Source organism: Ascaphus truei, chromosome 8, assembly GCF_040206685.1.
Source record: "Ascaphus truei isolate aAscTru1 chromosome 8, aAscTru1.hap1, whole genome shotgun sequence".
NCBI lineage: Eukaryota > Metazoa > Chordata > Amphibia > Anura > Ascaphidae > Ascaphus > Ascaphus truei.
In genome coordinates, this window is record NC_134490.1 from 28,284,425 (window position 1) to 28,310,497 (window position 26,073).

The 26,073-nt window shown below is 40.6% G+C and overlaps 2 protein-coding genes and 1 long non-coding RNA gene across 5 annotated transcripts in view; 2 read left to right on the plus strand and 1 right to left on the minus strand.

Annotated features, from left to right (window-relative positions):
- The window catches only part of LOC142501293 (uncharacterized), a 67,562-nt gene that overhangs the window by 18,144 nt on the left and 23,345 nt on the right, over positions 1-26,073 (minus strand). Inside the window, exons 4-5 of one of the 2 annotated variants that reach the window (XR_012803458.1) lie at positions 9,360-9,421; positions 6,986-7,847 (exon numbers count right to left, since the gene is read on the minus strand). This is a non-coding gene — a long non-coding RNA (uncharacterized LOC142501293). Of the gene's footprint in view, positions 1-6,985; positions 7,848-9,359; positions 9,422-26,073 lie in introns of those variants that run through there. The other variant, XR_012803459.1, reaches the window with a different exon arrangement.
- On the plus strand, positions 4,997-18,265 carry LOC142501292 (uncharacterized). Of its 2 annotated transcripts, none has more exons than XM_075611018.1 (5): positions 4,997-5,169; positions 6,761-6,906; positions 9,841-9,945; positions 14,366-14,469; positions 16,522-18,265. In XM_075611018.1, exons 1-5 carry the CDS (start codon positions 5,044-5,046, stop codon positions 16,692-16,694), a joined length of 654 nt encoding a protein of 217 aa, XP_075467133.1. In that variant the 5' UTR covers positions 4,997-5,043; the 3' UTR covers positions 16,695-18,265. The 2 variants fall into 2 exon arrangements, with proteins under 2 accessions (XP_075467133.1, XP_075467134.1); XM_075611019.1 differs by lacking the exon at positions 16,522-18,265 and adding an exon at positions 15,063-15,462.
- ALOX5 (arachidonate 5-lipoxygenase) overlaps positions 22,133-26,073 on the plus strand; it is a 51,418-nt gene continuing 47,477 nt past the window's right edge. The window contains exon 1 of the mRNA XM_075611017.1: positions 22,133-22,465. Coding sequence (XP_075467132.1) covers positions 22,316-22,465 — 150 coding nt within the window. The 5' untranslated portion in view covers positions 22,133-22,315. The remainder of the gene's footprint in view (positions 22,466-26,073) is intronic.

A 26,073-nucleotide genomic window follows, 5' to 3' on the forward strand; every position in this document is an offset into this window, starting at 1 on the left:
CGGCGTTAAATGACACCCATTGCCATGGAGACGTGACGCCAAATGATGTCGTAGGTGACGTCATATGAAAAAGTTCAGTCCGCGCTTTTGCTTCCTATTATTGTGGAAAATTAATTCATCTCTGTCCTCTTGCAGCTCCTGGTGTTCGAGGCGTCTTCCCCCACCTCAAAGATGAATCCCGGCGGAGAACTCCGTCGGCAGAGCCAGCAACCAAGAACAAGAAAGAACACAGGAGCGCACCAAGGTAAGTGTATTGTATAACAAAGTAAGTAATAAAAAGTAATAACTTACATATAATAAAACTTTAATGAATCCCGATATAGGTGATGTCTTTCTCCGGCAGGCACCACTTGTGACGGTATGCAGGGGCGATGATAGGATTTTCCAGGTAACAGTCCCGTGCGCTGGGGCTGTCTCTGTAACACTGCGACACTGTTCGCGTCAGTCCTCCACGAGTGTGAGCGTGGTATGGCGCGAAGTGCGCATGTGTAAGAATGAAGTCCCCTGTAGTCGTCCTGGGTGCCTGTCCGTTAGGAAACTCGTAATAGGGAAAAAACACTTGTGTGTATGCCAGCTAATGATTTGAATAAAAGCTAGTTACACCATTCGCGACGTGTTTCGTTTACTAAGTATACTTCTTCAGCACAGGAAGTTTGCACACCCCTGATTTAGACACTTGGCTACATTGCGTTGGGACTAGTGCTATGAGACACAGTATACTGTACATGATCATTTGAGGTTATGTCTAAGCAATTGTTATATTTTTCACAACTATCAACAGTTTTTATATATTAAACAAATTATTATCCTCATTTTTAATTCATGAGACATTGTTGATTGAGTTATGCTTGATTTGCTTGACTACCCTGTTGATTATATGTGTAGCCATGCCTGACTTTGCTACTAATCTACCCTGCCTGACATGTAAGTCCTGGTATCAGTGCAGGCAGTGCTAGGCCCAATCCAGGGTTTTCCCTACCAGCAAGCAGCTCCCTTGAGTGACAAGGGGGGAGGTGGGCTAAGGCTTGTATTCTTCCCAATAAGGGGCTCAGACCTTGGACTCTCCCCCTTGGTATTTAAGGGGCTGCACATCCAGATTGTTTTAGTTGTCTCTCCCCTTTGAGAGAGACTGGTCTCATAGCAGAGGTGTTCAGGGCTCTGTCACCTTCTGTCCCCTCCCCTAAGAGAGTGGCAGTGAGTACCATGCCCCCTGCTCTACTAGGAAGTAGGGGAAGAGTTAGGACTGCCCTTGGTGCCCATGGCCTGGGGTGCGAGTCCAGGGACCATCCAGAGGCTGGAAACCAGTGATAGATTGTGCTGTGTACCCAGTGTATGCTGTATACAGAAAGAATAAAGACTGTTCCAGTTATCAAAAATAGGGGCTCTGCTCATCGTATTTTGGGGTACAGGGTTAAGGGAAGTACCTTATGTTCCTTTGGGACATGAGGGAGCGGGCCTGAGGAAGGGGTTTTCTCCCCCGAAATATTGCCCCCCTTATTTATCACTTTCGGAAGAGAGTTCTTTTGCAGGGATTGCTTCCAGAAGTACTGGAGCCTGCAGTAGATGGAGGCGCTGACACCAAAGTGAGGAAGAACCAGCTGTCACCCTAAAGCCTGTCCTGTTTCCCCAACAACATCTGTGGAATCTCAGAATAAGGTATTTGAAAGAAGCACAGCCAGAATCCGGAAGCAAATAATCCAGGGCAACTCCAAGTAGTATAAAAAACTATTTAATGCACAAAAAGCTCAAAAACAGCAGCGTAGGAGCACACCAACACGTTTCATCCAAACAATTACAGGCATACCTCGCATTAATGCACGCAATGGGCCCAGAGCATGTATGTAAAGGGAAAATGTACTGAAAGTGAAGCACTACCATTTTTCCATTTATTGATGCATGTACTGTACTGCAATCGTCCCATACGTACATAACTGATGTAAATAACACATTTATAACAGGCTCTATAGTCTCCCCGCTTGGACACAGCTTCGGTACAGATAGGGAGCCGGTATTGCTGTTCAGGACGTGCTGACAGGCGCATACGTGAGCTGCCTTTTCCCTACTGGGCGATATGTCCTTACTCGCGAGTGTACTTAAAGTGAGTGTCCTTAAACCGGGGTATGCCTGCACATCTGTGGAATCTCATCCTTTCTGTGAGCGAACAGGTCAACAGCATCAAACACGCACCTGGTAGCCGGGGAATCTCCCAGAGGGTGGGGGAAACACAGCTACATATGAAAAACTCTTGACCTGAGTCTGTGTTTCCCAGCACCCACTTGCTATTTTTTTTTTAACGCATTTGGACCCCTTCGGGGCATCCCAAGTTGCTATACCTGGTATTCTTGTTATATTAACACAATAAAAAATACATATCTACATGTGCAATTTGTATTGGTTTCTGTGGCTGTTTCCTCATTCCTATTTAAATTGTTGGGATAAAAGTGTCCCAAACTCCACCCTTCTGTGACGGCAGATACCAGAATCTTGAGACAATAATGAATTTCCTTTTCATTTAACAGAAACCAGAAGTTTTAGATTTCAAGCCTTTGGCAGTGGCAGATGGTCTAGCAAACCTTTCTAAAATTGATGGAAATGCATATTCAGAAAATAGCGATTTTTATCTAAAGCTACTGTTCTGTTCTAAAGTTGTGACCTTCTTGATGAAGTGATATAAAAAAAAACAGTGGTAATAATTCACTTACACATAATCTTTTTTTAAGTATCAAGGGCTTCTTCTTCCTCCAGCATTGTTCTGGGTCACTAATGCAAAAAGCTAAAACAATGAATAAATCCCAATATTTCAATTCATTCAAAATAAAAAGATAGGATCAGCTCACAAATATGAAGAAGTGAAAGATATGTAAAAAGCAAAATATATAGGTACAGTAGTTGGTACACATACTGTAGCACAAAAAGATGCCAAGAGAGCCTCAAACTCAATATACAGTAGTAACAATAATAGATAGTCCACAGCTCCTTGCCTGTGTCGCTCAAGGGATAATACCACAACATGTGGTGTTGCAGTATGAGCCATGGATTGAGCCAACTGTGCTGAAGCAGGGATATCCTAAAAAACCTGACTGTTGTGGGCCCTTGAGGACTGGAGTTGGCCAACCCTGTAGTATGGCTTCTCTTCCCTCAGCCACACTCTCCCCTCCACTGATTGTTTGTTTACAGAATAGGCACTCTATTCTAAACAATGCCCAGAGGTAAAGCTTCAATGGTCTGCTACTCTTAGACGGGGGCCATGGTTAAAAATGCAGCGCTGACGCTCATGCTCTCCTGCTCAAGCAGGAGCTTTTTTGTGTCCTTGCATGAGCGTCAACAAACGCGCTTGTGAGGCGGGTGGGAGGCGGGGCTAGCATGCCACGTCACGGCACCGACGTCACGGACTGCCATTGGCTTATGGCGGTCACGTGACCGGCCCTCCGCTTCCCTCAGCGCCAAAATTTTAAATGGCTGTCAGCTGCAATTCCACACGCCTCCTCACACCTGCGGAAGCGTCTACCAAAGCCCCACACATGCCGGATGAAGGCGATAATTTTCCTGGCTCAGCGCTGTATTTTTAACCATGGCCTCGGCCTTAGTACCAGTTGTTCCGGTTGTTGTGGTAGCTCTCATAGGTTGTGGGAACGGGGCTCGTGACCCAGAGGAAGACTGCTGTTGGTGGCGTTACCATGGCTCCCTATGATAACAGGCAGGGTGCTGTGCCGAGCGGTGGTCCCAAGGTGGCCACTTCCTTCCATCTATTAATAATAGCAGTACATATACAGTAGTGCAGTGGATTTTGTCTGAACCATGCACAGAAATTTGGGCTGGCAGAATAAAAGGTGGCTGCACCATGAAGATTGACCCTCTACTACAAAGGGGTGGTAACGGTCTCTCCTCTGGACAGAGTGTCCAGGGCTTTTTTTTTGTCATATTGGACAAAAGGCTTCTCTTTAATTATTACAAAATGGCAAGATTGGGGGGATACCCCCTCTTTTTTAGGTTAAGTCCCAAAGAAGGAACCAGGAGCGTTTGGGCTGCTACATATGTGGTTAAAATTGGGCACCTCTGAACATTTTCATTACAAGAGGGCCCTCATGCTGTTATGTCTTTGCTAAGCATCGATATAGATATTGACGACAGGGTATAGGATCCTTTAGGGTTAAGCACGGCATGCTACGGGTTATAATGACATTAGGTCTGTGGGTAAAGAACTGGGTGTTTAGGATGCTCCAGTCTGGAGGCCACTTGTTGAGCAAGGTGCAGATTTTCCTCTGGGAGCAGGCTCTCTATACAGATATTGGTGTTAGTGTACTGAATAATCAATTGGAATACAAGACTGTGTGGGAGACTTTCAAATTTTCAACGCATCAGGGGCGTTGTTTGCAGGGTTTTACGGTGGACCACTGGTGTGCGGAACAATAGCAGGGGGAGTGGGTTGATCTCCCCTCCCCTTTTCCAAGGCAGCATAGTACAGTATGTTTGGAAATGGCTGAGGGTAGTGGCCATCAACATAACTAACATCAGATAACCGGTTCAGGTGTATGTTAACTGCTATTTCTTTCATTCTATATATTGAGTGGAGAGGTATCATGTTGCTTTGTATAGCCTTCTGGGGTCAGTCTCAGGAGAGTGTATACGGCTTTTGGCTCGCATTCCAAATGGAGCAGGTTGGCCAAGTAATGTTGGTGTCGGATACAAGGGCTGATGGAATTGGTAAGACAATGGAAGTTACATTGTCATACAGATGGGGTGAGCATCCATTTGTGATGGGTTTGGCGTGATGCCGAGACGCATTCATTTCGCATTGTAAATTAAAATGTAATTGTACTCCGACTTGTACCCCCCAGTACATCCCACTACAAACACTGTATATGGAAAAAATGCAAGAAAATACACATCTAATAAGAACTCCCGTCTTAAACCAAGGGAATAATAAACTTTGGGTGCCCTCTAGTGCCTACTAACGTTGCTTACACTATTCTCCAGTTGCACTTAGTTACCCAAACAAACATTACTACTGTGTCTGCGAATAGCCATAAAGAGAAAGCAGACATGCTAGGAACCAAAAAGAAATTTAAGAAAAAGACTGGCAAAAAAGCATTCCCCATTGAGGTAAAGAAAGAGTCTGTGCCCAATGATGTACGACATGCTTCTCCACCACCAATACCGGGAGAAAAGGTAAGGGATTGACAATTGATATGAATGCTGCTATAAGTGCTAATTCAAAAGTGAGTGAATTTCCCAGGATAACTAGAGAAATGTGTAAATTTCTAATAGCTGCCCTTATGCCAATGAACAAGCTGGGGTGTGGATATACAGTATAGAGCAAAAGGAGGATTTTTTTGTGGCACAAATAAAGAGATGTGTTACTTTGCTATCATTTCTTTGTGGAGTGATACAAATCTCAGCTGTTGGAAACTTGACTAAGGCTGTGGATGCGGCGGAGCATGCGGCACTAACACCGTCATGTAAGTGCACCAGTCCGGCCATGCTGCGCGCTATGCGACGCGAGCGGCTGTGCGACAGGATTTTGAGCAGACAAAAAAATTAGATTTCTCGCGTGATGGCCGCATCACGGGAGCGTTTCCACCAATGAGGGTGAACCATCCTGGTGACGTCACGGCCACTCCTTCCTGTCGCGAGAGTGAACAGAGTCCACAGATCGCTGAGGCGACAGGCGCGCGTACCTTCTAGCGCTCTGTCGCGCACTCACTATGGCCGAAGCATAAGACACCCATGTCAAATGTACGATGCAGGTTTCATACATGTGTACTAATAAAAAGAATCTTTTTTCAGTGAGGTGTTTCAGGAATGAGCATAATAAAAAAAATTATTAAATGATATTTAGTAATGTACTTTCCTCAGTTTATCTGTCTAGGGGTGTCATGCTATTTCTTGCATTTCTTGTGCTTCCACTGGAAATATGGTTTGCCATTAGGTTGCTATGGCAATATGCAAACCTGCCATGATCACTTTGCCTCTGTTTCGATGGAACTTTCTAAAAAGTTCTAAAAACTCACAAACTGTGCGATCAAACTCTTGGCACCAAAAGTTTTTAGAAAAATGGCCCAAGCTGTTCAAAAAAATGTTTTGTTTTTTTTAAAAAGTTTCAAGTTCAAACGATTTTGTAATGCAAAAGTAATTGAAATTAATTGAACATGAAACGCCCATTGACTTTTTAGAATGAAAAAAACTTTTTGTGCACTTGTGATCAAAACAGGCTTTTTCGCCGGAAAAAAAAAAGGGTGAAAAGATTGCTATTGCGTGCAAAGAGCTTGCACATCTCAAGACATTAGGTCATCACGAGATTGTGAAATGAGAACCCTGATATGGATGTCACTACAGTAGCAGACATCCTGTATTGCCCCCATAGTCTGCATATCTTTTTGGAGATTTAGCGCAGAATACTTTATATTGTGATTTGCCCTCTTATCTTCTGCACTTTGCACATCTGTCTCCTTGTTTCATCATTAGTCTCAAATCTTATACTTTTTTCCCCCGTAACCCTTATATGTTGTACAGTACTTTATTAGCATATCTTTTAGCCACTGGAGGAACTTCACTGTTAACCAAGCTCCCTTTTCTATAAACCTGACGTTTAGATGCTTTGTGCAGGCATATAAAAATGCTACATAAAAACTAATCATTAAAATATTGTTTTTGCCTTTCTACACCTGGAATAAATGATGAGTTTATTGACATCACAAGTCACGAACAATTTAAAAAAAGGTACACAAATTAACATGATCATTTATATCATTTGACTTAGTTATTGGCAGTTCTTCAGGACTGGAAATCTCAATCTCAGAATGCAATCATGTTAAATGCTGCCAATTCCATGGAAATTAAGACTGCACAACAAGACTCCAAAGAGTTAAAGCTCATCTTCAAATGTGTTGATACAAATAATACGGGGTACGTAAAAAAAAAATGGCATTATTTATTAACATGTAATAGAATAGCAAAACACCATAATAAGGTATAGATTCCTTACGTGAGCATAACAAAAACTGTAGCAAAATTGGGCATCTCATTCAATCAAGTTGAAATACAGTTCACACCGGATTACAAAAATTCTTGGTGCACACACCCAATTACTTTGCACAAATCTTATGCTTGATGTATATAGCTTAATTATATTTTGAGTACGTTATGGTGCCCCTCTGACTTTTTCTAAAGATTTTACTGTGTTCCTAGTAGTTTGTTGCATATATAGACTTTTTTCTATGAAATTTGGTGATATATCACCTTACTGATTACGGATTTATTATTTTCTATAATTCTTTATGCAACATTTTACTTTTTTCTTGAGATATGGGAATAACCAGGGCTTTTTTGTGGCGTTACGAGTCGGTACTGCGTACCGGCACCTATTTCTCTTTCCATCTGCTCATCTCCGGCATCTTGTCCTTGTGACGACGCGTCGCCATGACAACACGACAGAGATGAGGAGCAGGAAAAGTTAAGAGGCCGAGTACAGGCACCTATTTTTCCACAAAAGAAGAAGCACTGGGAATACGTATACATTTATTTCTGTTATGCCATATGTTTTGTTTTGTGTTATAACTTTAGCATTCGTATTATGTGATTGGATTGTGTCTTCATTGTTTAATTCACTGTGTTGTCGCGGTTTAGATTCACATTTTTGTATTTATATTTTTTTGTTGCCTAGCAGCGGACTGCTGATGTCCAGTGGGCGTGATCTTCGTCGATGTGTCGCGGTTTGTTATTCCTCCGCGATTCTTGATGACGTCACACGCCCTTTGGAATCACCTTTACTGCTGATTTTCTTAATGGTCACTGTATCAATCGTTTGGTGTTTGCAATGTTAGGTTGAAGCTCTGGTGAAGGTCCGACTGTAGAACCGAAACATTGATAATATGCCTTATTCATTTTTGCGCAGTTAAATATATTTTTAAAGTGCCCAGTTTGTTCTCTTATATCGATTCTAAGAACAAGAAGGCCACTTTGGGGTAATATAGTGTTGGGAACTACAAAGAACATTTATGGAGAGGAAACTCTTGCACTATGGCCTCTTCTAGTCAATATAGGGGGAAGCTACCTTCTCCTTAGTCAGGAAGATTCCATTCATATTCTGACGGTATAAAAAGTTTAACATAGTAAGAACTCTCCCAATTGGTTGAAATGGACACATTAGGTAAAAACGTCTCAAACATTAACAGTGCACAAACCATTACAAGCACAGTCCCACTTAGGTGGTTCCATTTTTATATATACTGTGTATTAATATATATATATTTATATATACTGTGTATATACACACTGTGTATTTATATATATATATATATATATATATATATATATATATATATATATATATATATACTGGAGGGTTTTTGTCACTTTTTTTACTCACCATAACTTAACCCAGTATTATGGTATACCCCATCCCTTAGCTTCTTTGCATACCCAGTCAATCAACCCCACACTGATGAGACCCATTAAGGTCGAAACAGCTGTCTGTGGGTGGTTTTCTGGGTATGCACCTTAACCCTGGCTGTGCTCAAAGCTGTGACCATGCAGCAACCTTAAGCCTATAGGGAAACATGTTAAAACGGTTTTTGAAGCAAAAAGTGGCATTGCGTGCTCATTTGCATGTCATTTCCCAGAATCCCTTGCTGCAGTGGAAGTGCTGTGTGCTGGGTGATAATGGTGTAGGGTGGGGTTGCAGACCTGCCTTTGACACCTCCAGCCATACAACACTTCCACACAGGGGGATGGACCAGCACAGATAACATTCCAATAGACACTGTTTATAGTATAGCTTTTGCTTGCTTCATTCATTGTAACATCGCCGGAAGAAAAGATCAGTGTGTCTCGAAAGCTCGCACAAATAAAAGCATTTCGTTAGCCACAGAACGGTATCATCTATTTATTTTTTGATTATATATATATATATATATATATATAGATATATATATCTATATATATATATACACACACACATACAGTGTATATATATATATGTATATATATATATATATATATATATATATATGTATATATATACACAGTATATATAAAAATGGAACCACCTAAGTGGGACTGCGCTTGTAATGGTTTGTGCACTGTTAATGTTTGAGACGTTTTTACCTAATGTGTCCCTTTCAACCAATTGAATATACACATCGCCTTTTAATTTACATTTGTCATTTTAATCACGCTTTATTAAGAACTAATTAGTAACTTAACAGTAAACACAATATTTTTTAATGGTCAGATGGATAAGTGGCTGCAACAAAAACAGTATTGTACATATGGACCACAGTCATACAACATATGTTTCAAAGTACTGAATAATTTCACTATGAAACCTGCAATCAGGATGAAAAGGGCATTTCACTTACCACATGATGGATCGACTTCTCTTCCCTGCCGGTTGTTAAAAATAATGTTCATTTTCAGGACCCTGTAAAGGCATACAGTAGAAGAAGTTATGTTTTAAAGACTATATTTAAATGTTACTTCTACGAATTGGAAAAATAGAAATAACCACCAAATATAAAGAGATGGGCTAAGGAATATACTCATACAAAGAAAAAGGAAGGGGAAAAAAGATCAATAAATATATTTTATAAATAAAACAATGATCAAGAAGTTTATTACAAATTTACAGTAGGCCCAGGTGACTGTTGCAAGAGTTTATCCCCCTTTCCCCTTATTACATATACAGTAGGCCACATTATAAAAAGCTAGAGTATCAAATTATCAATCGGCAGACATCAGGATTCCCAGATGTGTCTCAATTTCGTAATGTTGCCACTTTCTAATTATCATATATTCATGAAGAGGTGCATGTTCTGTACAGTAACTACATTTTCATTCTAGATTTCTGCATGAAGGTGAAGTACAGAGTGCTCTAGAATTGCTTGGCTTTGTTATCAACAATACAGGACAAGAACGCATAAAGAAGTGGACTGATTCAAATGAAGGGTAAGTGCAACATGACCCACCCAACATCTTTATCAGACTGCAGGCAATACTGAAAAGGTTCAATGAATACAATAATAGTACAGCTCAACCCCGCTATAGCATGATCCGCTATAGCGCGGATCCGGTATAATGCTTTCTGAGCATGGCTCCCGTTTTTAAAAAGCTAAGCTACATTTTTTTTTTAATATACAAATATTCAATGTTTTATTGCTAATGGACAGAGACACACACACACACGCACACAGAGACACATAGAGACATACACACACACACAATGAACCTCTGCAGAACTTCACCTACCTTGGGAGAGGGCAGCTGGACCGGGATCCGTTCATCCAGGGTGCTGGTGAGACGTGAGACGGTGAGTGCTGGGCCGTTGGGGGGGTGAGATGGGGAAGCCCTGGGGAGGTAATGGCTATTGATCCTGTGCTGCTACCCTGATGATAATGTTTCTGCTGGTCGCCCCCCCCCCCCTCCCCACATTCTCCAGCATGCAGGTAAAAGAGAGACAATCAGAAAAAGGGGAAGGGGAAACACAAAATGGATGTGCCCCCTAAAAGAATTCACTTAAATGCACACCAACGAAGTGTAAAAGTTGACCTTAATAAATTTACTTAAAACATATATTACCAAAGAATTGTGTACTGTGAGTTTAAAAATATATTAAATCAACGCTATCAAGCATCCGTGTCATCAATTGTAGAATTATGCTATCCCAATTAACCACTTAATGTTGGTGGGATATAGATGACAGAGGATGCTGTAAGTCAGGGTATTAACCCCTCTGGAGCAACTGTGAGACCGGATGGTAAGTGTGTATATATATATGTACAAGTCAGCGACCGGTAGATTAAATATCCAGCTATCCTGCTAGGTTTAATATCACTGCGCACTTAAATGAAAAATCAACAGTATGTTAGAATGCAAGTGCTTGAGTGATAGAGCTGGCACGTGCAGTGATGATGATAGTAAATTCACAGCATAATGAAACTGCCAACCACAGCAATATTAGGGTGAATTCACAATGGAGTGCTGTGAAAACACCTCACATGGAGTGCAGGAAATGCAGGCACACTGACTGTGAAGATAAATAAATAACTGACTACTGTGGTCTACACAGATAGAACCAGGAGACTGCAGACACTACATTAAAACAGCTCCAAGTAGGAGACTGACAACATTGCGCGTCCAACGCGCGTTTCCCTCCAGCAAAGGAGCTTCTTCAGGGAAAAGAGAGAGAAGAGTAAAAAATAGGTGATTGTGTGCAGCTAATACCTAGTGGACAACAAATAGTGAACAGTGCACCGTGAATAAGAAACAATATTGTTAACCTTATAGGTGAATAAGACACTAAACGTGGGTCTGCAGCCTTTCTTGGGGGTGGCTCGACACCCCAGGAGCTACACAAAAGACAAAAGAACAGGGCGCACAACGCACATAGTGATGTATAGTATTAAAAGGTGACTTTATGGTTAAAAGTAAATAGTTCTGCGTACATCAAGATAAATTACACAAGACGGAGAGTGCAGGACTCCACAGGTGGGGAGTGAGGAGCAGACGAGACGATTGCTGATCCATCCCCTGTTGAGATTCACTGGAGGGTGTCGCCTGCGGTCATCTCCTGGGTGGTAAACCTATTAACCAACTGCTTGTGTAATTTATCTTGATGTACACAGAACTATTTACTTTTAACCATAAAGTCACCTTTTAATACTATACATCACTATGTGCGTTGTGCGCCCTGTTCTTTTGTCTTTTACAAAGAGAGAGAAGGCTGCGCACTGTCAAAAAAGCAGGAGGAGGCTCTCGGTTTAAAAAAGAAAAGCCTTTTATTTCATGATAGGATCAAACAAAAAAGCCCCCAGATATCGCCAACAGCACCACACCTACGTATTTCGGGCTGTGTGCTCTTTATAACCTGCACCAGACCTCCCTCGATGCCACTGGCTACACCGTGCGGTCCCAATCGGCGAGTGGGAGGGGAAGCCCTAGTGCAGATCCACTCCCACCCGGAACAATCTCAGTGCACAGGCGCTGCACGCAAATTACCTGCCTGGCCCACCCTTTTTTTCTGTGATCCCCGTTATAACGCTGTCGCATTATGTGGACCCCAAACACCGCGTTATAATGGGGTTCAGCTGTATGTATTATAGAGATAAGCATCAGAGGTTGATGTGTAGCTTGCTGAAAAGTCCATGAGTCCCCCACTTTACATTCCCAAATATGTCAACCCATGATTGGAGCTTGGCCAATTTAGACATAGGGCTATGCTGGGATGCACACAGACTGGCCACTAGTTAGTATATGACAGTGCTTGTTCTGTTCGATAACCAAACGCGTATTTGTGTTTAATTAAAAAAATACAAAAAAGATGAGAACAGATAATATCAGTCAAGCTAACTAATTTATCTCTGTACCAAATTATTATTTCTATCGGTCCTAGAAACAGTTCATGAAAAAGTGTTCAGTAGTGTTAATAATGGTGGCTTTGTAATTATATAAAGACTTTTCATCTGTCAATAATTGCTGGGATACACCGCTAGCCTGCCCGTACCTTCTTCAAAATAGTGCTCATATTTACGATTATACAATAATGCCCTGATCCTGAATGTAAGGTGTATCTGAAAGGATTTGTGTGACTGTCCCTTTAAGAATGAGTACAAAAATCTCCTTTTTTGCAGCTCTTTTGTTCATTTTTTTTATTCTTGAACATTACTTCTATTTTTGCATCCGGACTTGGCATCAAAAGTGTTGTTCACAGTGTTTTTATACAGATGACCTTCACTTACCTCCCGCTTTAGCCAATTAATACGAGCAACAACACTTACTGCCACGCATTACTATTTCTATTACAAGATGCAGATTCTATCCTCCTATCAGACACTAGCATGCGTCATAGATGTATTACTCTATCCAATCCTATGTTATCAATTTTTATGCTACGTCCCTGTAAGAGGCAGAATAGATCGTTTTGCAATTCCTTGTTAAGTCATGTGGGTATACTTCTGGTATAGCTCGCATCTGCTAATTAGTAAACTAGCTGACAAATTACTCCGGTGTTTGTGTGTCTATATTGTTCTAAAATATTCTTTAACATATGAGGCTGTTCCTGCGGTTCTATAATATTACTGTTTATTATATTATTATTATAATAATAATAATAATAATATTCTAGAATACCACTGTTCTATGTAACACTTCAAGGAAAAGCCATCAAATCCATTACTAGCTTTCCTGTTATCGATTGGACCTTATTACTCCCTTGCCTATGATGGTTATGGCTCCTGTAATAAATAGACACCAAAAGACATGAACTATAAAGCAATTTCTGGAGATTAATATATAGTATTTTCTTTGATTGGATTTCTTCTAACTGATGAAATGACTAACAATACAAAGATTGCAATACCTTTAATACCAGGGCAAGTCCCCATTAGAAATAATTGAACACTGAAGAAGTGGTTCAGTAAGTAAAGGCACGACTCTTAAAACAAAAATACTGACTTTAAAGCAGAGCGAGTTCATATCCCAGTGTCGGCTCCTTATAAACGTGAGTAAGTCACTATATCAGCCTGTGCCTCAGAAATGAAAATATAGATTGTAACCTCTATGGGGGCTGCAACCGTGCCTGTAAAAATATGATGTTCTGGTTGCATTATGGTAATTGTGGAGCAGTTTGAGTCCCATTGGGATAAAAGTGCTGTATGAAATATAGTTATTATTTGCCACAAAACAAATATTCTATCAATATTATCCTTACTTACAAGTGGGAAAACTGTATTTCCACCCCAGAAATTAAGTCACTATGTGTCAACATCTGGTTGTTATAGTGTTGTAAATATGTTAATACTCATGGATACCTCCCCTTCTCTCTCCCTATGTTCTTTTGATTGTGTTGCTACTAGGATGATACAGTGTCTTTTACTCCTAATGGACTGTTAACCATTTGGACTAAGTACATGTTGCCTTTATTGATTTTATTTAACCGTTTGTACACTCTGTGGGCCCTTGGGTCACTTAGTGAACGTCATTCCTCTTTTAGTTGTTTTCTGGTGGAGATTGCGTTCATCTAGCGCAGTCCTCCTCTTCCATTCCCATGAATGCAGTGATGTCATGTGACCATGTGATCACACTGAGAGGGTTAGGTGCCCACCTTTGTGAATTTACTGTCTGAACCATAGCTGTTGCCATATATAATACAAAATGGTTAAACCAGGAGTGGCCAACTCCGGTCCTCAAGGGCCACCAAAAGTCAGGTTTTAAGGTTATCGCTGTTTAAGCACAGGTGGCTCAATCAGTAGCTCTGATTGAGCTACCTGTGCTGAAGCAGGGATATCCCTAAAACCTGACCTATTGGTGGCCCTTGAGGACTGGAGTTGGCCACTCCTGTTGAATACAATTACACTTTACATTTTTTTAGGAGACTCAGCTTCAGAGTGTTTAAGGAGCTAGTTGCAGAATGGCATGGTGAAACCAGAGACTTCTACAACGAACTCAAGAAAGGATTTTCCATGATTGACCATGGTGAGAGAATATGTAAACATGATCTTGGATAGTCATCTTTTGCTAAGGATTAAAGTAACAGTCTTTTTAAGCCCCTATTTAAGATGTTTAGAACATGTCTTCCCTCTGCTTGGGAAGAAATTAGCTATGTTCAAATGAATGCAGCAGAAATCTTTCTTAGGAAGGGAAAGACGGTTTTATAGTACACTGAAAAATGGCATTAAAGTAGCGATTCAGGTTATGTTAAAATATTTGCATCTTGTGCTTTACGAAATGGACCCTACTTTGTTCTGTGCATAACTGTCTTATTTTTTATATTATTTCTTCAGAACATTTTAATTATATATATATATATATATATATATATATATATATATATATATATATATATATATATATATATATATATATATAGTTAGGTCCGGAAATAATTGGACACTGATACAAGTTTTGTTATTTTGGCTGTGTACAAAAGTACATTCAAGTTACAGTTAAATAATGAATATGGGATTAAAGTGCAGTCTATCAGCTTTAATTTGAAGGTATTCACATCCAAATTGGAAGAACGGTTTAGGAATTACATCTCTTTAATATGTAGCCCCCTCTTTTTCAAGGGACTAAAAGTAATTGGACAATTGACACAGAAGCAGCCGGATGAATTCTGAAGTGTATAGGGATATATTGTCTGCTCAGATTCAGACAAATTCAGCAAAGTTGATTGGACGGCGCTTCACTTTACAGATGGACAATGACCCAAAACATACTGCAAAAGCAACCCAGGAGTTTTTTAAGGCAAAGAAGTGGCATATCCTGCAATGGCCGAGTCAATCACCTGATCTCAACCCGATCGAGCATGCATTTCACTTGTTGAAGACAAAACTTAAGGCAGAAAGACCCATGAACAAACAACAACTGAAGACAGCTGCAGTAAAGGCCTGGCAAAGCATCACAAAGGAGGAAACCCAGCGTTTGGTGATGTCCATGCGTTCCAGACTTCAAGCAGCCTGCAAAGGATTCACGACAAAGTATTAAAAATGAACATTTTATTTATGATTGTGTTAATTTGTCCAATTACATTTGAGCCCCTGAAATAAGGGGAATGTGTATGAAAATGGTTGCAATTCCTAAACGTTTCATACAATATTTTTGTTCAACCCCTTGAATTAAAGCTGAAAGTCTGCATTTCTATTGCATCTCGGTTGTTTCATTTCAAATCCATTGTGGTGGCGTACAGAGCCAAAATTATAAAAATTGTGTCAGTGTCCAATTATTTCCGGACCTAACTGTATATATATATATATATATATATATATATATATATATATATATATATATATATATATATACGTTTTAAGTTATGGTGGGTGAAAAAGGCAACAAGAAACCTCCACCGTATTGCATATAGCAAATAAAAAGATCACTTGTGAGCACATTCACATGTCTTAGGCATGTCTGCAACCCTGCCTTTCACCATTATCCCCAGCATACAGTGCTTCCACTGCAGCAAGGGATTCTGGGAAATTACATGCAAATGAGCACACAATGTGTCACCTTTTGTCTGAAAAACCATTGTTACATGGAGCCCATATAAGCTAATGCTCGCTGTTAACACAGCTTTAAAGCACAGCATGGGAATCAGATGCAAAGCCAGAGAAACCATTCACAGACATGTTTCAACATTAATGTATCATCAGTGTGAACTTGGTAGTACTGCTGGCTTTGCATTTCCAAGACTGTAGGGTTTACCATCACGTTTTAAGTTATGGTGGGTGAAAAAGGCAACAAGAAACCTCCACCGTATTGCATATAGCAAATAAAAAGATGATATAGCAGAGAGACATTCAGAAACTTTGGTCTGTACAGCAGGTGTATGGTCAGGGGTTGAAAAGTAAATTTGTGTGTCATCAGCATAGAGGTGATATTTGAACCCAAGAGATGTGATTACAGTAGGTCACCTAGAGAGAGTGTGTACAGAGACATCTGACCCTAGGTAGTCATATTACATCGTAGCAAAATACAAAACTCAGCCATAAAATAAATAACTGTCATATTTCTCTACCCTCAAAATTACAGACAAAGATGGAAGAATAACCGTTGATGATTTACGAGAGGCCTCCAAGTTGGCAGGAATTAGTTTCTCACGTCAAGAGCTAGAAGCGATGGTAGAAGAAGCTGATCAGAATGGAGATCATGCAGTGGACATTAGTGAATTCATTGAGATCATGTTAAAAACAAATCTGTTTTAGATCGATGGACTGATCAAAGAAATGGCTACAGGTTTACAGTTACAATGAGCTCAATACAAAAATGTAATTCAATTAACAATTGCTGCACTCATGTTAAAGATTTAAAGCGATTTAAACATGTTTAAATATGTGCACAAAAACGAAAGGTATAAAGAACAGGGCTCCACCGATTTTAAATATACTATTTATTGCCAACAGAATGACTTGATGTTTCGGCCATACATGGCCTTTATCAAAAGCAGAATGGCATAAAGTTTGCACACACACACACACACACACACACACACACGTGCGCACACCTGGACCCTTTGAATATATGGGTTGTTGGACCAGAAGTTCTTACTCTAGGCTATGGAAATATTGGGCAAGTCAGCGAGTGGGGTAGGATTGAAAAAAGTGCAAGGGACCTTTAGTACAAAAATCAAGTTCTTTATTTTAAAGTTTAAACGGAAGCAAAATAGTTATTTACAATCACAGACAAAACAAAAAAGAAGCTGCAATTATTCTTTAGTAAGACAATCTCGGCAAACAAAAATAGTAGACTTCACCCACCAAGGGGCACTTGGGTCCCCAGGGTCCCACCCAATGGGGACACTATCTTTGAGAGGCTGGGGTAGTGCCCAGGGTGGGACTTCTGTTAAAAATTTAGACTACGTGTTGCTCTTTATACAAGACACAGGGTCTGCTTATCTAAGACATTTGGCGCTCTAAAGCAGTGGTGCTCAACTCCAGTCCTCAAGACACACCAACAGGTCAGGTTTTAAAGATATCCTAGCTTTAGCAGAGGTGGCTCAATCAGTGGCTCAGTTATCGACTGAGCCACCTGTGCTGAAGCAGGGATATCCATCAAACCTGACCTGTTGGGCGGTCTTAAGGACTGGAGTTGAGCACCACTACGCTAAAGGTCTCTGTAGTCCTCTTTTCTCTCTAGATTATAATGATCCTCTGTCAGAGTCTGCCTCCAGTGTTGGCCCTGCATTCTGCTGTCTCCTAATCAAGAGTGTATTTAGTTAACGTAAAAACATAAATTAAACAAAAAGGAAATATTAAATGTTATATTTTAAAAGCGCCCTGTGCGTGAAACGCGTTAGAGGATCGGCAAGGAGTCTACCGCTATGATTTTGAATCAATAAACCTCTTTTTGAATGGTCACGTAGTCCAGCTTTGCTTCCTTCGGCTGTGCACTGGCTTTTCCTTTGTGGAATTCTTGTCTTCTGTCTCTTCAACCTGGGAGCACGCCGTTCTGCTGTAATTGCCGCATCTGTGTTCATGCTGCTGCTCGGCTAAAGCTGCATGGTGCTTTCAAGTCCGTCTGCTCCAGAGTTTGCCGCGCTGAAGCAGCGGGTGCCTTTCCCAAACTGGGACTGCTCCAAAACCGTGAGTGTGTAAAGACAACGTTTTTCGTGGTTTATTGCTAAGCTAGTTGTCGGGCATGCTTTATCTTTAAGGGCATACACTGCTCCTGTTTCTACTTGATATTCATCCCCTCTCCCCCTCCGTGAGCTATAGGGGTGTCACAGTGATATTATGGCACTGGAATCGGACATGCACTACAATTAAATATACATCAGAAAGAACCTCAGCATTACATACAGTATAACAAGTTTCTGAGCACCGGTTTGGTGGACTACTACACAGCTCACTACCAAACCATATTGATACGTAAACATAGCCTAACTAGCCATTTCATTGGAGGACTGCAATTGATTTCAGAATATAGATGTCTAAAACAGACAATTCTGATACAATTAATAGAATAGATAGTGATACATATGTATTGCCTAACTAGCCATTTCATTAGAAGATTACAATTAAATACACATTATAGATGTCTAAAACAGACATTTCTGGTACAATTAATGTGATAAGTTGTGATACATACAGTATATATAGCCTAACTAGCCATCTCATTAGAGAACTGGAAATTAATTACACACTACAGATGTCTAAAATGGACATATATGATACAATTAATGGGATACTAGGATACTAAAGTGGAATATTTTCTATGTGGTGATACAATGTTAATCTCTATGTATACATACATAGAGTCCAAATATACACAACTAATAACAACACAATAAACTAAAATGTTACTAAAAATCCTATTAAAAAAATTGTTTTAAAAGGCACTATGGATACTGTATGCATATCTGCAATGAATAATAGAGAACAAATGTTAGAAATACATTATAGACAGAATGATATATTAAGAGCATGAAACGTTTCTTAAAGGAATACACTCAGGTCAAAATCCGCATTGAGACCTGCAGGGGACAGAGTTTGTAATTGGTATATCCAAAATGACTCTCTTTTTGTTACGTCATTATTTCTGTCCCCGCCTCTCCTGTGCGGCATGACCTGTTCTATTCCCTTATAATGTAAATCTTTGGGGTCTGCATTGTGGGTTGTGAGGAAATGTTTGGGCACCCTATGTGTAACCACTTTTCTTTTGATATTACTAACATGTTCCAAGATCCTCGTCGGTAAAGAACGAGTGGTCTTCCCCACATATTGTCAGCCCCTTTCCTTATCTGCCTGTTTAATAACTAGGCTTTCATCTGACGCTAATTCTTTTAGTGCTTCCTTTTCCATTTTGGTCATATTATAAGACCTATTAATTTTTTTTATAGTGAGTGTTTCTAAGTCTTTAGTTATTAGTTGAAAGAATACATCCAAGTGGTTACCTTTAGCAAAGTTTCCTGGTTCCTGCACCGCTTTGCCTTTGCTTTGTTTGTGTCCCTACTCCTTCTGCTTCTGCCCCTGATCTGTTTCCGTTGTGTTCCTGTTGAGTTCTGGTAACATTATTAAACACCTTTTCTATTGAACTAGCTGTCCCCCGTCTGTTTCCTGCTCCTTGGTCCAAGTTCCTGCTCCCCTGCCCTGTTCCTACCTTCCTGCTGCCAACCCCTACCTGGACCCCGATGATCCTGCTTGCTGCCTGCCACCAAACCCTGCCTGTGACTCCAACGATCCTTGCCTGCCGCCTGCCACTGAACCTTGCCTGTGACCCCGTCGATCCTTGCCTTCCCTGCAGTTCTGGCCATTGAGGTTCTCTCTGCTCCTGGAGTCCCATGACAGCTGGAAACAAAAATGATATCAAGTTTTCATACAGCTATAGCAGGATTGGCGTTCACGCTGCTGGGGGAACCCGCGAATCCTCCACCAGCGTGAAATCTTTCTGTGGGTGGTCCCATTTTGAAAGACTGACCCACCGCAGGCAGCTGTAGCTCTTACTGTGTCCGGAGTCCCAGCATTTTCATCCCACGACTCCGGGAACAGTAAATCGGACTACAGTACATGTGTAGGTATCTAGAAAGTCTCTCACAGGAATCATGGTTAAACAAATATATAGGAACATTTTTTAAATGTGCTTGACCATGCAGTTGGAAATTATCTTGGCAACAAAAGGGTTAAATATATTCCCACCACCACGTTCTTTTCTCTCCCAGTTAGCTCAATCGGCAGCCAACTTTTCTGTGCCCTTTCTCAGCTTTGACTTTACAACCCTGATGTAGCGAGTGTAGGGCTGAGGGTAAGAGGCCTAAAAGATTATTACACCTCCAAGTCCAGAGCACAGAACTGGAAAAACCCTTGTGGGGAAAACCTGTGAGGAACTCAACCATGGCTGCAGTGCTGCCCTTCCTCTGGGTATAGTAATGGATGTAACAGTATGATTAGAGGATAGGAACTTAAAAGGCCCAAAATATCTGACTGGACAACAATGCATGCTCGCAGCAGTGACCTGGTGCGAGAGCGAGTTTACTCAGGAAAAGGGAGAGAAGATGGCCAGTTGCATCATGCCTGGAGCCAGGTTAGAGAGGATGGCCAGAGGCGTGATGCCCGGAGCCAGGTTAGAGAGGATAGCCGGAGTTGTCATGCCCGGAGCCAGGTTAAGAGCGGCTAGCTGGAGGCGTCATGCCCGAAGGCAGGTTAGAGAGGATGGGTGGAGGCATCATGCCCAGAGCCAGAAGAGATGATGGCCTGAGGTGTAGTACACTCAGAGCCAAAGGAGAATGCAAAGAACCAGATGTGAAGTGATGCCAGGCAGCTTAGAGGAGGGTGACAGACTATCAATGGAGACTGAGAAATGTCTGATATTTAAAGGCATAGCACAGCTGAGATTAATTAAACAGTCTGCTGCAGCAAGGGAGACTGAAAGCCTGGACTGGAGTTGCTACTCCCCTACATAGCAAATACAGACCTAGGCTTCCAGTTGGCTGCCTCGCTCTCTAAAATCGTTGATAATACTGCTTGGCAGAACTGTTAGGGCTGGTGCTCTGCAGAACAGAATAGGGTTATTTATAAAAGCCTGACAGCTAGAGATGTACAAATGTGGCGGCAAAATCTTTTATATATTTTCTGTAAATGTTGCAAAATTTTGATCGATTTTAAAATAAAAAATCACACATTTCTGCAGGCAATTAACAATTTGCAGTTGCAGCATTTTTTTTTTAGGATTCCAGGACCTGAAATAAAGAGGGAGAGATACCTGTGAACACACCTGAGAAAGCTGGGAAATAAGCCTATTTGCATATTTAAATTGGCTTATTTCTCAGGTATTCTCCTTTCTCCTCTCCAGCAAAAAGACTAAGGGGCCTATGCAGAGAGCAGCGAATTTAAAAATTGGCGAGGGTAATAAAAAGTAGCTTTTTTGGAGAGTTTTATTCTCCATATGCAGAAATGTGCGAAATCTGCAATTTATAGCATGAATGCGTGTGGCGAGTTTAAAATGGAGAGATGCGCGCTGCTGAAATGTGTTAAAAAAAAAATCGCGCATTTTTTTTTCCCTTTCCTATGGCCGGCGAGCTCCAGCTTCTTGCCAACTTTTCTTGGCGGAGCAAATTGTAGAAAATCGCGCCATTATATTGGCGCGAACAGCCGCTAGATGCCGTTCGCGCCTTTTTGAATTAGGATATTTTTAAAACTGGCGAGATGTAGGTTCTCGCCAGCCGCGCGGCGAGATTTACAAATAGAAAAAAAAAATGGCGCGTTTTTCGTAACTCGCCATTTTCTGCCGTTTTCTGCGCGAATTTCTCAAAAAAATGGCGAGATTTACTTTAGCGCTGCTCTCTGCATAGGCCCCTTAGGGTGAATCGCTGACAAGGTGGCCACATTTTTTTTTGGGCAGAGATAAAAAGACAAATTTCGCCTGGCTCGTGAACTCCTGCAAAAGTTCTGAATCTCTCTACACACGGCTGCAAAACTGGAGCAAAAATGTGCATCTATCAAACACATAAACCCCATTGCTTTTAAAAGCTGGTGTGGCCACCACAAAGCATATTGAATTAGCCGTATACTGTATCTCCCCTCTGACTATTTTTCAATATACATTACTAAGCTCTTTCCTGTTAAACAACCAACGGTGGTTGGTCCATCCGTTCAAATGGGGCAGTGGTATATAGTGAAATAATTTCCTTCCAATGCTGCCGAGTCCGAAAAGAGGAACCTGTTAAACTTAAGGCTGAAGTGCAAGAGCCAGTGAAGACAACCGGGGAGTGTTTGACTGCTAAAGCATTTGTGAAGCAAGCAGGTGTGGAAGGCATTTGCCTTCGCTGCCTCTGCGGATCTTCATCGGAGCATAAAAAAAGATCTACAATAAGTTACTCGACTCAGGTGTAATGCCTTCCTACACTATCACTGTGGCCACAGGCAGTCAGTGGTTTGCCGGCACTGATGATTATATCTATTTTACTCTTGTGGGGACAAAAGGGTGCAGTGAGAAGAACCTTCTTGACAAACCCTTGTACAATGATTTTGAAAGAGGATCGGTAAGTGCTTGTTTTAATAACTAAGAGCTTTCTAACTAAGCACACATGCAGCATTCTGTATTGCAATTATAATAACCTTAGAATAATAACTTGTTTCATATAGCGCTTCTCCCAATGGGTCTCAAAGCGCTTCACAATTGCAATATAGTGCGAGGTAAGAAGCGGTGTACATAGGACTCTTACAGACACAGTCCCTGACCAGATGAGGTTACAATCTGTGTTTTTGGTGCCTGAGGCACAGGGAGATAAAGTGACTTGCCCAAAGTCACAAGGAGCTGACACCGGGAATTGAACCAGGTCCCCTTCCTGTTTCTAACTCTGTGTCATCGTTATCAGAGTCACTGTCTTGACTCGCTGAGCCGCTCCTTCCTAAATTATTAGGACTTTATATGGAATTGCAGTTGCAATTATTAAATTGAATGTGAATGATGAAATTATTAAAATGTAAAACTAATGTTTCACCCAAAACAATATGAACTATGAACACCAGAGTTGCAGCCCGCATCTAAGTAAAAATACCGTGCAAGCTTTTACATACAATTTCAGCAGCGTAGTAACAGTATAGAAGCATATGTGGGTCTGTGAGTATATTTGTACATGTGCAAATCTGTGTCTCATCATTATATTTATCAGTGTATTTGTATTGAGATTGTGTGTACCAGTGTGAAGTGTGTGTCAAATTGTGTAACTTTGTGCAGAGGAATTAAAAAGCATCCGTTGTTGCCATTAAATGGCACCAGCTTTAAATAACGGTGCACAATTAACCCCCATGCTGCCAGAGAGACCAGTGATCAAAGTGTGATGGTACGGGGGTATGAAGTACCTTTTAGGTGCCAATCTCCCGTATTTTAAGAAAATTTATTTATTTGTAAAAACATTCTCTCTGTTTTTAAACTATATCAATTCTAAAAAAAAAAAAAAATACATGTTTCTTAAATGTAGTCAAAAATAGGTTTCACCTAATATTTAAATCTGTTTCTTTAAATCAGTAGTGGGAGTTATTTACTAAAGTCTCACAGCTGCAAAACAGTGCAAAAACGTGGGACAATTTCAGTTGCTTTCAGTGGGATTCTTTTCTCAGTGATAAAAAGGGGGCTGTTCTTTGAATTGATTACATTGAAAGCAATGTAGAGACTATCGACGCAAATTGTGTCACTTTCATCTTAGGTCTCTTTCCGACAAAGTGTCAAGGTCATTGCTCCTATCTCTGAGAAATGTCTGTCAGCTTGCAATTGAGGGAGTGTGAATAGGGTTAGGAGTTACATGACGCACAGGTATTTAATGAGATCAAAATTCTGTTTTTCTGTACGTTACTTTTCTATCTTTAATTTTCCATTAAACAAAAATCAGCTAAGTCTAAAGGGGCTTATGGGTCTATGTATCAAAGAAATTTTGGTGCAAAACCAGAGCCATTTCACCTTGCCACCATGTATGCAGCATTTTGCTACAATTTTGCCCCCTCTGCAGTATAGAATACATGGCTAGATAGATATAAACGTATATATAGATTGTGAACTCTATGGGACAGGGTCTCCCTTTACCTTTTGTCGTTATTTACTTGTTGCACTTACTGTATCTCCATTGTTTATAATTTATTTAACTTATATTGTAACTTTGTAAAACTCATAACCTGTTGGCACACGCTATATATCAAGATAAAAAGATACAGGACAGAGCCCTCAATGAACCTTATAGATGGCTATTAAATGAATCAACCAGACCTAGCTGATATAACATACAATCTAATTTAAGTTATACAGATTATAGCTATTCTATTTTGGTTAATTACAAAAAATATATAATTGTGGGCGGATCTCTATGTTTGGGGTAATGCCCGGCTGAGGGCGGGTCTGGTGTTCTATGGCCGTTTCATAGATTCGTGATTTGGGACGGAGAAATAGAGGAACTTGATAGTATCCTTTCCTCTTTGGACGGGAATTATATGGACTTAAAATGCACCTATAATATAGATCCCAAGAGAGCTGTATTTCTAGATTTAGAACTAAACATTGACCGTAGATAATTTCACAAAGACTCACTTCAAACAAGTTGCTACAAATAGCTATCTACATAATTCGAGCAACCACTATAAAAAGTGGCTTGAAAATGTCCCCAATAGTCAACTCTTCGCTTGATTCTGATTTTTTGGCTCAGGTGGAAATCCTGGCAAGAAGATTTATAGAGAAAGGTTATGACACTACACTAATAAATAAGGTATTTGAACAGACAAAACGGACAGAGCGGAATATTTTATTGGAGAAATCCAAAAAGAAATATCAAAATATTGGGCAGGGAAGATCACAAGGGTCGGTTCAAAGTGAGGTTCCCATGTTCATTACCCAATATAATGATACAGCCTTTAAGATCAAAGGAATTCTCAATAAAAGATGGGGGATTATACAAAGTGATCCCATCATTGGATATAAAATGCCACCAAAAATCCCAATTATATTCCAAAAAGCTAGAAACATTAAAACAATGATTGCACCGAGCTAATTAAGAACTATAAATAAGGAAAATACAATAAATGGATTTCTTCAGAATGGTAACTTCTCTTGTGGAAGGACACGTTGTCTTATGTGGAAATATCACAAAAAATTATCTAAGGTGATTTCACATTCGAATGGATTATCATTTCCAGTGATGGGTCATATAGACTGTCTACACATATAGTTTATGTAATAACATGTCCATGGAGTCTGCAGTATGTTGAGTGGACAAGCGCGTACATTAAGTATGCGCTTTTTAGAGGGCTGCCGCAACATACTGCACGGCTATCAGACACATAGTCTATCCAAACATTATTTCCAAAAACATAACAGAGATCCGGATTCTTTAACCCCGATTGGTATTGAGATTATTCCATCTTCCCTACTAAGTGGGGATAGATGTAAGAAATTGAGCCTTAGGGAAACCCTTTGGATCTATGTTCTGGGATCATGAAGTCCGAATGGCTTGAATGAAAACATTGATACTAGTACAGTTGTTTGATATGGAGCTCCTCCAATTCTATCTGCGGTAAGTCACAGAGGTCTGGGTAGAACACCCTTTGGGTGTTCCCTCTGGGACTGTTTCGCGGAAGGGTTTCCAGGCTGGCTTTTGAAATATTCACATTTATTAGCTCTTTAGTTCACACAAAATGAACACACATAGAATGTATTATATTAATTTAAGGCTTATAACACTTTGGTCAAATGGTTTAACTAAATGACCCTTAGGCATCGGTTATAGTGGGTGCGCGCAACGGAGCTGCCCGAGCGATCTGTGAACTGAGATCGGTCACAACGGGGAAGCGTCGCGGAGGCGTGGTCATGATGTCACAAGGCTGGTTCGCCCTCATTGGCTGAACTGCTCACATAACCCGGCCGTCTATGCGACAAAATTACATTTTTCTGTTGGCTCAAAATTCTGCCGCGCGGACGCTCTTCATCGCGCTCGTGCTCACTATGGGTGGCCCTATAGAGCTGCTTCACTTTGTTCGCGCCGCATTCTCGCCGTCGTTCACACTATGGACGCAGCCTTACTTATGAGAATACAATAATTTAAGTATTTTACTATCACATGGATGTAGCATTGGGTATTTTTGGCTTTTGTTGTATACATTTGGC